General features: G+C 31.7%; 1 protein-coding gene across 1 annotated transcript in view; it reads left to right on the top strand.

Annotated features, from left to right (window-relative positions):
• The window catches only part of LOC126897326 (V-type proton ATPase subunit E-like), a 10,820-nt gene extending 1,599 nt beyond the window's left edge, over nt 1–9,221 (top strand). Inside the window, exons 3-4 of the mRNA XM_050670847.1 lie at nt 8,692–8,860; nt 8,925–9,221. Coding sequence (XP_050526804.1) covers nt 8,692–8,860; nt 8,925–9,221 — 466 coding nt within the window. The remainder of the gene's footprint in view (nt 1–8,691; nt 8,861–8,924) is intronic.
• The last annotated feature ends 5,759 nt before the right edge of the window (nt 9,222–14,980 follow it).

Here is a 14,980-nt window from a genome sequence, read left to right as displayed (position 1 = left end):
CCTATTCTTACGAAGGCGACAAGAGAAAAGCCGATTAGTCAGTTGATTTTCTAAGTATGACTATCTGATTTATTTGTATAGGAAGGTGCGTGGAGTGGAGGGATAGGGAGGAATTGGAACAATAAAGCTAAATAAAAATTATAACATCAAGTATTATGAGAGTAAAAGTAAATAAAATTTGTACCATGAGTGAGCCAATTAATTCCAATGCTCTAACTACCTTACCTGTAATATGTGTTCAGTTAGTTATTTATAATATATGATTTGTGATAGTGGACTGTATATGTGCTCAAGAGGGAAAGGGAAATGTGAATATTCAGTGCGACATGATTCAGTGAAATCAGTAAATTTATTGCAATGAGCAAAGTACAAGAGTAATGTTTAATACAAACTTAAATTCAATTATTTTGTACAATTATATTAACAAAGTAAAGTAAGACATTAGCAGGTATTGGACAAAACACAAGTATAATTGCTATGAACGTTAACAAAATTAAGATGGGGATAAGTAATAAAATTGTTCAAGAGAAGTGGTTGAATCAAATATATGAAAAAAAACAATTGTTATCAAATTATGAGTTCATAAACAAATGGACAAACATTAGAGTTCATTAACCAAAGGACATAGTTAATTTCAATCGTGCAATGACCAGTGGTCGATTACATCAAATTGTAATAATAATATAACAAACGACGAATTTCATTACAATAAACAATTAACTCAGATAAACTATTAAATGAGCAACTCAACTATTTAATTACTTTAACTTATGTGGACGTATGGACTGGATTTGCTTTATACTACCACATGAATAACATAAAAAGATAATCGTAACATAAATTACTAGAAACTTAACTATACTTTAACTTATCTAAATTCTAAATTAAATATTACTGGACAATTGTACCGAGGGGCTCGCACTTTAACAGTCTGCTGATTATGTTTTAATAGAATAATTATATTGTTACAATCCAGAATAGAGTTAATATATCTAAAGAGCTTATTACAAATGACAATGTACCCTATGGGTAATGTGAGCTAATGTGCGAACCAAGGCCGTAGCTGGAACAAATTTTCGGGGGGGGGTTTTAACCAAATTATATGTTTTTAAATAATTAAAAAAAAATACTAATACATAACATAAACAAAAAAAAATTGTCTTACTATTAAGTTAGGTTATACAACAAGATATACTTTATGTTATGACCTACCTTTGTCATTATTTTACAAAATTTACCTTTTGAAGTATACTAAAGTTAAAATACAATACAATACAAAATTTTATGAGTCATTTTTCAGTTTAAATTTTAAAATAATACATTTTTATAGCACAAAGTCTATCAGTCTTTTTTTTTCTTTTGCAAAACTGTCGATCACATCGTCTGGATTTATTTTAATTTGTCTATGCACACTCAAAAGTGCTAGACCTGTAAGACGTTCTTGACCAAATGAATTTCGTAAAAAGTTTTTTAGCCTTTTCATAGTAGAAAATGAGCGCTCTGGTGTAGAAGTCGAAACTGGTAATGTAGCTAATATTTTCAAAAGAAAAGATACATTTGGAAAATATTCATAATTACATTTAATGTACGCTTCGATAGCCGAATTTGGACGGTCTACATCTAGTTCGTCAGTCCATTTTCTTTTCCACAGTTTAATTTCTTGTGGCAGTACTTTTAAATCCAGAAATTCTGAATATATTTCAAAATCATTTAAATCAATTTCAAATTTATCGCATGTTTTTGGTAATAACTTGTGCAATGAAGAAATTATTTTTTTATGATTATTGAACCTTGTTTGAAGCTGTTCAATGAAGTCGTCAAAAAAAGGAATAGCTATTGTAATACGGTAGTATTCTTCAGGTGAATTCACGACAATATTACTTCGATTTTTTTGATGTCCAACAATTCTAGGTATTCTTATACATTCTTCGTCATCAATTGATTTTATAAGAGCCTCAGCTTTTTTAAAAATATTGGAAAATGTATTATCCATATTACTTCGCATATCATTTATTTCGTGTAGTACAATATCAACATACGCCATTGCTTCGGTTAAATCACAATTTACAGACTGTAAATTCTTACACAGTGGCAATGTTAAGGAAAAAAGTATAGATGCTGAGACCATACTTATTACAAAATCACTGGTTATAATAGTTTNTATGTTTTTTTTTTTTTTTTTAATACTAGTAGTTTCTGTATTACTATTATAAATTGATCGGAACACAAAGGATGTTGTACCCATTGAAATGTTGATATCTATGTGAGATTTTGATTACAATTTTCAGCATCTTATCTGATTTCTTGGAGTCTTTTGTATAGATCACAGACCCTGCTATTATAGTCAGTTGATTTATTCCTTTTCCTACGTATTAAAAAGGAATAAAAAATGATGATTTTTATATTATTCTTTTATTAGATATTGGCGCGGTCGCATTGCGACTCCAGCTTTACCACTGGATGGCGATCGCTTCCATCTTTACGTTCGGCAGGTCGCGCCATATTCAGTGGCCGACAGGCGGCGGGAACTGGTCCAGCCTGGCCGCAACTATTTTTGCTTTTTCTCTTTGGACCGTCACAGTCAAGAAGACGTATTAAGTTTTTTTGTTTTACTTGTTAATTGACCTTGTCATATAAAGGAAAATATACGTTAAGCAATATTTAACGGATGAGTTTATTTATTATTATTATAAAACAAACCCTGAACCCCATCAATATATAGAATTAGAAATATAAATTTAATGCGGTTTTCAATATGTAAAAAAATTAAGGAGAAATATTTATTAGTTATAAGTTATAAGCATTGCTAGTTAGTTTTGGTTCACTCTGTATGTTAGGAACAGGACTGAACAGTGAACGAACTCCTATTCTTACGAAGGCGACAAGAGAAAAGCCGGTTAGTCAGTTGATTTTCTAAGTATGACTATCTGATTTATTTGTATAGGAAGGTGCGTGGAGTGGAGGGATAGGGAGGAATTGGAACAATAAAGCTAAATAAAAATTATAACATCAAGTATTATGAGAGTAAAAGTAAATAAAATTTGTACCATGAGTGAGCCAATTAATTCCAATGCTCTAACTACCTTACCTGTAATATGTGTTCAGTTAGTTATTTATAATATATGATTTGTGATAGTGGACTGTATATGTGCTCAAGAGGGAAAGGGAAATGTGAATATTCAGTGCGACATGATTCAGTGAAATCAGTAAATTTATTGCAATGAGCAAAGTACAAGAGTAATGTTTAATACAAACTTAAATTCAATTATTTTGTACAATTATATTAACAAAGTAAAGTAAGACATTAGCAGGTATTGGACAAAACACAAGTATAATTGCTATGAACGTTAACAAAATTAAGATGGGGATAAGTAATAAAATTGTTCAAGAGAAGTGGTTGAATCAAATATATGAAAAAAAACAATTGTTATCAAATTATGAGTTCATAAACAAATGGACAAACATTAGAGTTCATTAACCAAAGGACATAGTTAATTTCAATCGTGCAATGACCAGTGGTCGATTACATCAAATTGTAATAATAATATAACAAACGACGAATTTCATTACAATAAACAATTAACTCAGATAAACTATTAAATGAGCAACTCAACTATTTAATTACTTTAACTTATGTGGACGTATGGACTGGATTTGCTTTATACTACCACATGAATAACATAAAAAGATAATCGTAACATAAATTACTAGAAACTTAACTATACTTTAACTTATCTAAATTCTAAATTAAATATTACTGGACAATTGTACCGAGGGGCTCGCACTTTAACAGTCTGCTGATTATGTTTTAATAGAATAATTATATTGTTACAATCCAGAATAGAGTTAATATATCTAAAGAGCTTATTACAAATGACAATGTACCCTATGGGTAATGTGAGCTAATGTGCGAACCAAGGCCGTAGCTGGAACAAATTTTCGGGGGGGGGTTTTAACCAAATTATATGTTTTTAAATAATTAAAAAAAAATACTAATACATAACATAAACAAAAAAAAATTGTCTTACTATTAAGTTAGGTTATACAACAAGATATACTTTATGTTATGACCTACCTTTGTCATTATTTTACAAAATTTACCTTTTGAAGTATACTAAAGTTAAAATACAATACAATACAAAATTTTATGAGTCATTTTTCAGTTTAAATTTTAAAATAATACATTTTTATAGCACAAAGTCTATCAGTCTTTTTTTTTCTTTTGCAAAACTGTCGATCACATCGTCTGGATTTATTTTAATTTGTCTATGCACACTCAAAAGTGCTAGACCTGTAAGACGTTCTTGACCAAATGAATTTCGTAAAAAGTTTTTTAGCCTTTTCATAGTAGAAAATGAGCGCTCTGGTGTAGAAGTCGAAACTGGTAATGTAGCTAATATTTTCAAAAGAAAAGATACATTTGGAAAATATTCATAATTACATTTAATGTACGCTTCGATAGCCGAATTTGGACGGTCTACATCTAGTTCGTCAGTCCATTTTCTTTTCCACAGTTTAATTTCTTGTGGCAGTACTTTTAAATCCAGAAATTCTGAATATATTTCAAAATCATTTAAATCAATTTCAAATTTATCGCATGTTTTTGGTAATAACTTGTGCAATGAAGAAATTATTTTTTTATGATTATTGAACCTTGTTTGAAGCTGTTCAATGAAGTCGTCAAAAAAAGGAATAGCTATTGTAATACGGTAGTATTCTTCAGGTGAATTCACGACAATATTACTTCGATTTTTTTGATGTCCAACAATTCTAGGTATTCTTATACATTCTTCGTCATCAATTGATTTTATAAGAGCCTCAGCTTTTTTAAAAATATTGGAAAATGTATTATCCATATTACTTCGCATATCATTTATTTCGTGTAGTACAATATCAACATACGCCATTGCTTCGGTTAAATCACAATTTACAGACTGTAAATTCTTACACAGTGGCAATGTTAAGGAAAAAAGTATAGATGCTGAGACCATACTTATTACAAAATCACTGGTTATAATAGTTTTTCCAAATTGTAATGCTTTTGATGACGTTTCAATATCACGAGTGAACTGTAATTCTTCCAATGTATTAACAATTGCCCCATAAATTTCTGTAAATCTTATTAGTCCGTCATGATTTTCTACCCAACGTGTCTCGCACATTGATGTAAGTTTGGTCCACTTAGATTCAGGAAATTGTTCTTTAATGTATTTTTTTAAAATTTCGGTTCGCATTGCTGAACCTTTAATGAAATTTCCTACCGATTTTATGGTACCAATACAGTTACGAATATGTTGAATACTACAGGAATGAGAGAGAGCCAAATTTAAAGAATGAGCACTACAGTGTACGTAAAGCGCGGCCGGATATTCTTTTCGAATAATTGCTTGCACTCCTTTGAAATTTCCGCTCATTGCAGCCGCCCCGTCGTATCCTTGTCCTACCATATACTTCGGATTTATTCCAAGAGATTTAATACTATCTAAAATGATATTGGCTAAATTTTTACCAGTCGTATTTTCTACCGACACGAATTTTAAAAAATCTTCACGTAAAATGAATTGATGTTCAGGATCTTCATCGATATATCGAATACAAAGTGACATTTGTTCAATTCGCGATATATCAGTCGTCTCGTCTACTAAAATTGAAAATGATTTTGCCCTATTGATTCTATCCACTAAACAATTTTGAATTATTTTTCCAATTATATCAATTAAATTATTTTGAATAGTAGGACTTAAATACATAGCTTTAAATGTGTCATTTTCAATACAATCAGTCATCATTTTATCACCGCAGTTCATTCGCATTCGCAGAAGAGCTCTAAAATTACCATCATTGTGAACTGGCTCATTTAAAGTGAGTGGTCCAGAATCAGATGTACCACGAAGAGCCAATTCTTGACGACCACACAAAATTATTGTTTGAATAACTGGTGTTAATTTTTTTCTATTTTCAACTATTTGATTAGCACGTGCCGAATCAATTTTTTGACAAATATCTAACTGTTTGTTGCAATATATGGAAATAAAATTTTCAGCAAAAAAAACGTTGTTTTTATGATACTCTGTGTCCTTATGCGTGCTAAAAATTTCAATTGCATTTTTCCATTTATTGAATGGTTTTGTTACTAATACGCCGGGTTTTTGATGTGCACCTTTACCGGTAAAGTTATGATAAAATATAGCACAATATTTGCACACCGCTCCAGAACCTTGCATATTAGTGTAACATAACCAAGGGAATCGATTAATCCAATTTAATTGAAATTTTAACTTTCTATTTCCTGATATAGGAAATTTAAACTTTTCATCAGGAATCCAAACATTAGAAAGTAACTTATATTTTAATTCATCACTAACCTTTTGATCAAAACAGCAACCAATATCAGCTACATCACTCTTAGATTTTTCTGTTTTACCTGGTGTGATTGCAGTCAATACTGGACTTGAAGTACAGACTTCATTTCCGTCATGGGTTGTTTTTATTTTTTTATTAAAATAGTTTGTTAAAGTATTAGCACAATTGCTCTTACGAGTTGACATTTTATAGAAAATATAAATAAATTAAAATAAACACGAGTATTATATTAATTTCCAAGAGAAATATCACCACTTAATAGTTAATAACTTTATTCATAGGACGTCTCAACACAGAGTTACACCTTACACAGTAAAATTCGCATTGCTCTATGAGTCTCAAGCAGGCGGTACAAGATAACATGTACATACAACTATGAAAAAAAAAAATAAACGATTTTGTTGTATAAAATAAAGTTATTAATAATATTATTATTGGAGATACTGAATACCGATAACGTTCTTTGAAAAACGGTAATACGGCCTACAGATAATAATTCCACTCTTCAACATGTTATCGTCGTCTGTCAATCGTTTACAATTAATCGCTAGTGACGTATATATCTATGTATATATTTAAATATGCTATTTATAAAATACGCCATTAGAATTCGTATCCACACAATTTCTGGATTATAAAATAATATAATATTTTACAACAATATAAATATGTTTAGAGAGTTATCTGTATTATTATGTAAATTATTAAATTTTAAAGTTCAGTTTATTAACTATTAAAAAGTTTCGGGGGGGGGGGTTTGAACCCCCAAAACCCCCCCCAAAATACGGCCTTGGTGCGAACCACAAGGTATATAAATAACAAATAATAAATAAACTATTGAAATTATTACCAATTAATATTATACAAATTTGGTTTTGTGTTACGCTGACAGTTCAAATAGGCTAACAATCGTGCTTACGAATTAACAATAGACGAACGATTTTAGTAGTAAAACAAAAAAAAAGATATAATGTTTTAGGTTAGGCGAAAGCAATAGTTTAACAACGAGAGCGAGACAATAACGCGTTTTTACAAAACAAAAAAAACCAATAAATCTAGGCGACGGATCTCGAGAGAGTGAATTATAAACTATAACGGCCAGGCGTCCGATGAGGGAAGTGTTATCACCAGGTAATACACTATCAGTATGACCAACTTGAGCGTTCACCCGAACACTGTACGTGTCGCGACTATAATACATATATAGGGATTGCTGCCACTATTCAATAATAATTATTAAATAAGTTACAAAGATAAACATTAATAAATCTTTTAATTATTTTGTAATGTTGCAGAATTTATACAAGTTTTTTTTTTATATTAATCTTATCAATTAGATGTATGTGCAGTAGGTGTAAAGTATTTTCATAATTTTGTATATGATAACCTCCACTTGTCAACCGGTCCGATATCTGTCATCATCAGCTGACCGTACACTGTGCACCTATACCAATATTGTAATGTCCCCTCAATGAACGTGTTCAAAGTTGGCACCACCACCACCCAGCGTCACGATCACCGGCCACTACACAACTGCCGCTACAACATTTTTTTTTCTCACCTATACCGTCGAGGCAACAACTCGTGTTTTCTTTATATAATTATATTTTGAAAACCACGTTTCTTTTTTGTATTTTTTTTGTCCTCCGTTTTTTTTATCAAAATAAAACGTCGAGTGGATCTGCTGTCGACTTGTATCAACCCGGCTGTTCATATTTTTTTTTGTCCTCCGTTTTTTTTTTATAAAAAAATAAAACGTCGAGTGGATCTGCTGTCAACCAAGTGGTGCCGTTGTGTTTTTGTCCTCCGTTTTTTTTAAATAAAACGTCGAGTTGATCTGCCGTCTACTTTGGAGTCAACCAGGCTGTATTTTTTTTTGTCCTCCGTTTTTTTTATTAAAATAAATGTCGAGATGATGATGATGGTGATGTGAGGCGCAGCTATGGCCGGTGGTGGGCCGTCACCCTTCAATCAACAATCAAGTACAACCTGAAACCCCCCTTTTCAAACCCATTATTACTGTTATATAGAGCACCTCTTTTTCTTTTTTTTTTTCTTTTTTTTTCTCTTCCTCATGACTATACATTTAAAATTATATATATGCTAAAAATATTCAATAATTAAAAAGAAAAGATGTTATTATGTTATACATGGCCTTTCTCTTTTCTTAATATTTGTTTTTCTCAAAACCTAGTAGCTCCGTCGACAAGTACTATCTTGTTTGGCGCGGCTACTAGGTCACTGTCCAGTGTTCCCCCTGGGCAGTGGGTAATTAGTAGGCCCTCTGTTTGGCTGAAACCTTACAATTTATAAGGCTATTTGTTTCAGAATGATATCTACTCAAATGACCAAAGCTAAATTACAGATATTAATAAGTAGGGATGAACACATAAAATCAGTATTAGCAGCTGTTAATACTGAATTAATTGAACTTAGGGATAATACAAATACTTATCGTGAAATTCTCAAGAAATTAATTCTCCAAGCTATGTATAAAGTAAAAATCAAAGTAATTTATTAATATTTATATTTGTTATATATACTTTTTTTTTTTTTATTAGATTATAGAAAATAATATTGTTTTGATAGTTAGAATTGAAGATATCAAAATAATACAGTCGATGACTGACGAGTTAAAAGATGAATACCATCATGTCACTAGAATGATTGTTCATATTAGTATAGACGCGAGTTTAAATCTTTCTACTCAGGACATCGGAGGTGTCATAATAACTGATAAAAGACGCCGTATATTTGTAGACAATACATTACTGATGCGATTAATTTACCTGGCTATACAAGCAATACCGTTTATACGGATTGGTTTATTTGGACCTAATCCTTCAAGGAAACTTTAAATTATTTATTTATCATTCTTTAATATTAATACATTAGTACAAAAAATTTTATTTTTACTTAACAAACATTACATGGTATTTTTTACGTCAGAGATTAGGGTAATTATTCGCATATGTATCAACGGAACGTTTTTAACACGCTTATAATAGTTTCACCTGTATGTATGTATGTTTATAATTCTCCAAGCGCCACGCGTTATCGCATATTCTGTCGTCTATGGTCTTGAGACTAGACTGTCATAACGCATCCACCCCACCCCACGCCTCGCTCATTACACGACGGCAACACTATTCCTATATAAATTTATTTTTAGTTATCGTACCCGTACACGCGCGCTTGTCATCAATATTATATATATATAAACAAATTTTTATTTTGACTGACCAATATCATCCGCATGTCATACGGCTTACGTATATATTCCTACCGCTGTTTATACCTCAGGTATAACGTTAGTCCGACCCGTCCACCCACAAAACACGGCTATACCTAGTGCATGATACGTTTACGTACTTAAGTCGCATTATTTGTGTATATATATATATATTCTAATTACTATTAAAATTTATATATTAACACGATTTATTCTAATTAAGAGATATAAAGTATTTATCCCGATACGAGGGATGATTTCCGTATCGTCATTTTTCGTCATTACCTTCACGTTCCGGTAGTGAGTAATTTACGCGCCTGCTGCTTTCCTTGGATGTTNTCCGGTAGTGAGTAATTTACGCGCCTGCTGCTTTCCTTGGATGTTGTAGCCGTTTCTCAGACTCCCTCCCCGGAATCGAACCCTGTATTCCCGTTACCCGTTACAACCATGATATTGATAGTAACTACTATCATAACATGAAACTAAAAAGTAAAAAATAAATATAGTTTTTTTTAACTATATTTATTTTTTTTTAATCATACATTACATAACACAAGCTTTGAATTAAAATTATTTGTAATAAAATAAATATTCTGTTACTATGCAAAATATTAGAAAATTGATTAATTTCCATGAAAATTAAATGATGATCTATAATTTGATAACTAGTGTCGTATCCCTCAGAAGCTTTATAAATGAGTAAAGCCTATAAGTCCTAGCTTACTTAAGAATAAACCTTTTCTCCTAAAACATTACTATGGGGTATGTCCACGACTCTCTGCCATAACCCAAAAAAGTAATAAGACTAAGGTTATTCAACTATACCAGAACGAATTACTCGTTAGTTTACTACCAGACGTGTCGTATAAAGACTCAACTATGTTTTAAAGAGAAACTCTTTATACCTTTACTTATAATTATAAAAAAGAAAAAATTTCAATAATGGAACAAACATAATAGTTATAATCACTATATCATGGGTAAAAACATATACATTGCATATCTACTAAGTAGTGATATAACATGTAAAAGAGTACAAGATTATCAGGAAAATTATGAGGTACTTCACACAATGAAAGAATATGAAGTTAGGAGTTCTTTCTCAGTCTCGAATAAGAACTCAGCCTCAGCTTCAATTCCTGGAACTACAAATAAAGGTATAATGGCTCCTATAAATGACCTCCGGAATTCAAATATGTCACAGGGTGATGAGTTGAATTCTAAACTAGACGATTTAACTTTTCGTTTTTCTTCAATCATTACTGAAATCTCTGACTTGCGGGATAAAGTAACTTCTCTAGAAAATAGAATACAAATATTTGAGTCTGGTCCATCTAATTTCAGTCCATCCCCATCCGTCACAAGTTTTACAAGNAAACTTGTATAAATTCTGCAACATTACAACTTGCTGAGCGTGATCGTTGTAAAACAAACATAATTGGTCATGGTGTTCAAGAGTCAACTTCTTCAAATACATCCATTCGAGTTGCCGCGGATAAAAAATTTCTTACCACTATTTTTTCAAAAATACTTCCAGATGTACATATTGATTTTGACGTACTCAGGCTTGGTAAACCAAATCAATCTTGTCCACGTCCCGTGAAAATTATCCTCAGTTGCGTAATTATTATCTACTAAAAAAAAAAAATTTACTACCTCTGAGTTTTACCCCCATCTAAAACTTGTTCGTGATAAAACACCACTAGAGGTGAAAAGCTTCGTGTTTGACATAAAGAACTAAATAGCCATTTACAAGCTGGAGAGTCTGGTCTTACTATCTCTATTATAAATGGTGTACCTGCTGTTATTTAGTTAAGATCAAAAAACTTCAATGTCCCACAGACACCAGTAACAATATAATTGATTCGCACTGTACTGATTCTTTTGGTTTTTATCAAAATTGTCGTGGTCTTCGTACCAAATTATTCAATTTCTCATGTAATGCCGTTTGTTTTAATTATGTATTTGTAATTCTAACTGAAACTTGGCTCACTGACAATTTTAACTCTAATGAACTTGGCCTTACAAACTACAACACCTATAGATCTGACAGATCGCCCCTACCAGCTCATGCGAGTGAGGAGGTGGAGTGTTGATTGGAAGGATATCCCGTCTTGCTTAATTCCTTCCCATGATAAAAGTGTTGAACATTTATTTGTCAATTTCACTCTAAATTCTTTTAAATTTATAATTTGAGGTGTTTATCTACCTGCTTCTTCTACTGAATTGTATAAATCTCATCTATCTTCCATTGATAAATATTTTCCTCCAGTATCCTTTTAATTTTTTATCATCTGTGGGGGCTAAAACCTTCCTAATATTACCTGGTTGAACCAGCTGTACCTCCAGACTCTTACCATTCTTCACTATTCTTATCATTTCTATGCTCCTCTCCCAGCCCACCCCCTCAAATTATTACCTCCTTTTATGATTTTACCTTCCCACTGTGGTTTACAACTGAACTAAAAAGACTAGTATCCTTAAAGCGTCAAGCACATTTTAACTATAAGTCTACCCTTTCACTAGCTGACTATCGTCATTTCTCTTTATGTCGAGCACATTATAAATTTCTTTCCAAGAAATCTCATCGTGAGTTTCTTGCTCGCTCTGAATCAAACCTTAAACTAAATCCACATTCTTTTTATAAATTTGTGCGTAAGCATCGTTCTTCTTCATTTATTTCGAGTAATTTATCCTACGAAGGCTCTAGTAGTACAAACCGTATAGAAACAGCTAATCTTTTCTCCAAACATTTTTCTTCTGTTTATACCCCGGTCTCTGTCACTCCCTCTTCTATTAGTCCTTCCCATTTTCAGTTTTATCTTCTTTCCAGCGTACATGTGTCCGTAATTGAGTTACACAAGTTATTTAAATCTCTCCGTAACATAAAATCTCTCGGTCCTGATGGCCTTCAGGGTGATTATTTATTTAAATTACGGGATGAAATTATCTAGCCACTCATTATTTTTTAATAAATCTCTTAGCACTGGAATTTTCCCCCTCTGTTTTAAAACTTGGCTCTATTACTCCTATCTTTAAGTCCTGCGACCCTTTTCATATTTTAAATTATCGTATGATTCTTGTGATCAAGTACCAATATTATATAAAAGTAACACTAAAACTGAAACCCTAACAACATATTTATACAATTAATACAATGTAAATAAGTACTCACGTAGTATAATTGTAGTGACGCTGGCCAACGACACACTATTTTTCTATGCTAAGTAAACTATTTTGGACACAATGTAATATAAAAATTCAAAATTTCATACAATTAACAATAGATAACAATAAATTTGGTAACAGTAAAATATGATGTATCACAATGAGTAGAATTAATACTGATGTATTCGTTAAATATCACAGAAAAATGTTAAAGCTAATTAGTAGATATAAAGTTGATTGTTATTGCAATTATTGCAAAACAAAAAAACTATTCACAATGAAAAATGTTAAAGCTAATTAGTAGCTATAAAGTTGATAGTTATTGCAATTAGTGCAAAACAAAAAAAAAACTATTCACAATGAAAAAATGTGCTAGGTAAAAAACCTTGTACAGAAAATTGTAATAATTATTTTTACTACTCTACAATACTTCACTATAGTATACTAAAAATGTGGGTGTGTGGTGTGTAGTGTGTGAACAGCTGATCGGCCGGTAGTAGCGATATCCACTACTACTTGCGTAGTAGGGAGTAGGTGTGGTGATAAAAGTTAGACCGGTCCGAGTACACTGGGCGCGCGTGCGTACAACACACTATTATGTTGCAGCTGCAAAACCCTTCCTTAAACCACATACTCATACCTGAACAGCATGGTTTCCGTCAAAACCGCTCTTCTTTAACATGCAACCTAGTTTTAACCTCTTATATTTTTGAGTCATTCCGCCTTCATAATCAGGTTGATGTGATCTACACCGATTTCGCTAAAGCTTTTGATGCTGTTGATCACTCCTTAATAATAAACACATTAGACCATCTAGGTATCGGTGAACCTCTTATTTCATGGCTTCGTTCCTATCTACTGGATCGATCCCAATTCGTTTCAGTCTACGGTACTTATTCTGATGTCATTTCTCCTTCATCAGGTGTCACCTAAGGTGCTGTTCTCTCTCCCCTTTTTTTTGCTTTATTTGTAAATTCTTCCACTTCAATTCTTCACCACGCCAAGCTACTAATTTTTGCTGATGATATGAAACTATATTATTGCATTAATTCATTGTCCGATTATCTTATTCTCCAATCAGATCTTGAATGTTTAGTTATCTGGGGCGAGTCCCTAGGTCTTTCCCTTAACATTAACAAATGTTCCTCAATGACTTTTTCACGCCAAAGTTACCCTATTTATTTTTCTTATTCGATCCATGATATTCATCTAAAATATGCTGGAAATTGTGTTCGTGGCCTAGGTTTTATCCTTACTCGTACCCTGTGCCCTATATAACACATAGTAGAAATTTCTTGCAAAGCATTGAAAATCATGAGTTTTGTTTTTCGCATAACCCAAGAGTTGTTCCACATGGTTTCTCCTCTGAAATCATTATATTCTGGCCTAGTTCGTCCGATTCTTGAATATGGCTGTGTCCTATGGGACCCACCTTCTTCTGGTGACAGTGATATGTTAGAACGTGTACAGCGTCAATTCCTTCATTTCGTTTCTTCCAAACTATCCAACATTCTCCTCATAATTATGTTCCTATTCTTCATTTCCTCAACTTCAATACTCTTGCTGATCGAAGGCATTCTTTAAACCTCTAATTTTTAACAGATCTTCTCTCAGGTACCATTGTTGATTCTCCAGTTTTATTATCCCTTATAAACCCTTAAGTTCCTCCTCACTATAATCGTTCCAATATTCCCATCCTAATCCCCTATTCCCCCACAAACTATCTCCTCAATTTTCCTAAAATCCGCATGATGAGAAAAGCTAACACGTACCCATTCTTTATAATGCCGTAGTTCAAGTTTGAGTTACTAGTTATTAGTTACTAGTTCAATATATTTTATAGTTACTCTTATATTTATTTGTCACTTTCAACTTAAATGATCTTTGTGTGTTTACTTAAAACTTTCTGTAATTAAATATTCTTTTGTAAATACTTTTTTTCAATTGTTATGTACTAAAAATTTACAAATATTGTATTGGGCAAGTTCCGCTTAATAAATAAATAAATAATGTTAAAAAATGTAAAATATAATATCAAGAATTTTTTTACAAAAATAGCATATTTTTGTATACGATAGTCATTTTTTTTTTTCAAAATAAAGTATATTACATGAACTTTAATTTAAGCTATATATAAAAGTGTTAGTCTTTGCGGAATATTTTCAAAAGTTAAGTAGAAAAAGTTAATTTTTTGTAAAAAAGTTACCATTTTGAAAC

The sequence above is a fragment of the Daktulosphaira vitifoliae genome, unplaced genomic scaffold, assembly GCF_025091365.1.
Source record: "Daktulosphaira vitifoliae isolate Bord-2020 unplaced genomic scaffold, ASM2509136v1 Scaffold_2, whole genome shotgun sequence".
Lineage (NCBI taxonomy): Eukaryota > Metazoa > Arthropoda > Insecta > Hemiptera > Phylloxeridae > Daktulosphaira > Daktulosphaira vitifoliae.
The sequence above is the reverse complement of the archived record's forward strand: the minus strand, read 5'-3'. Positions and strand labels throughout refer to the sequence as shown.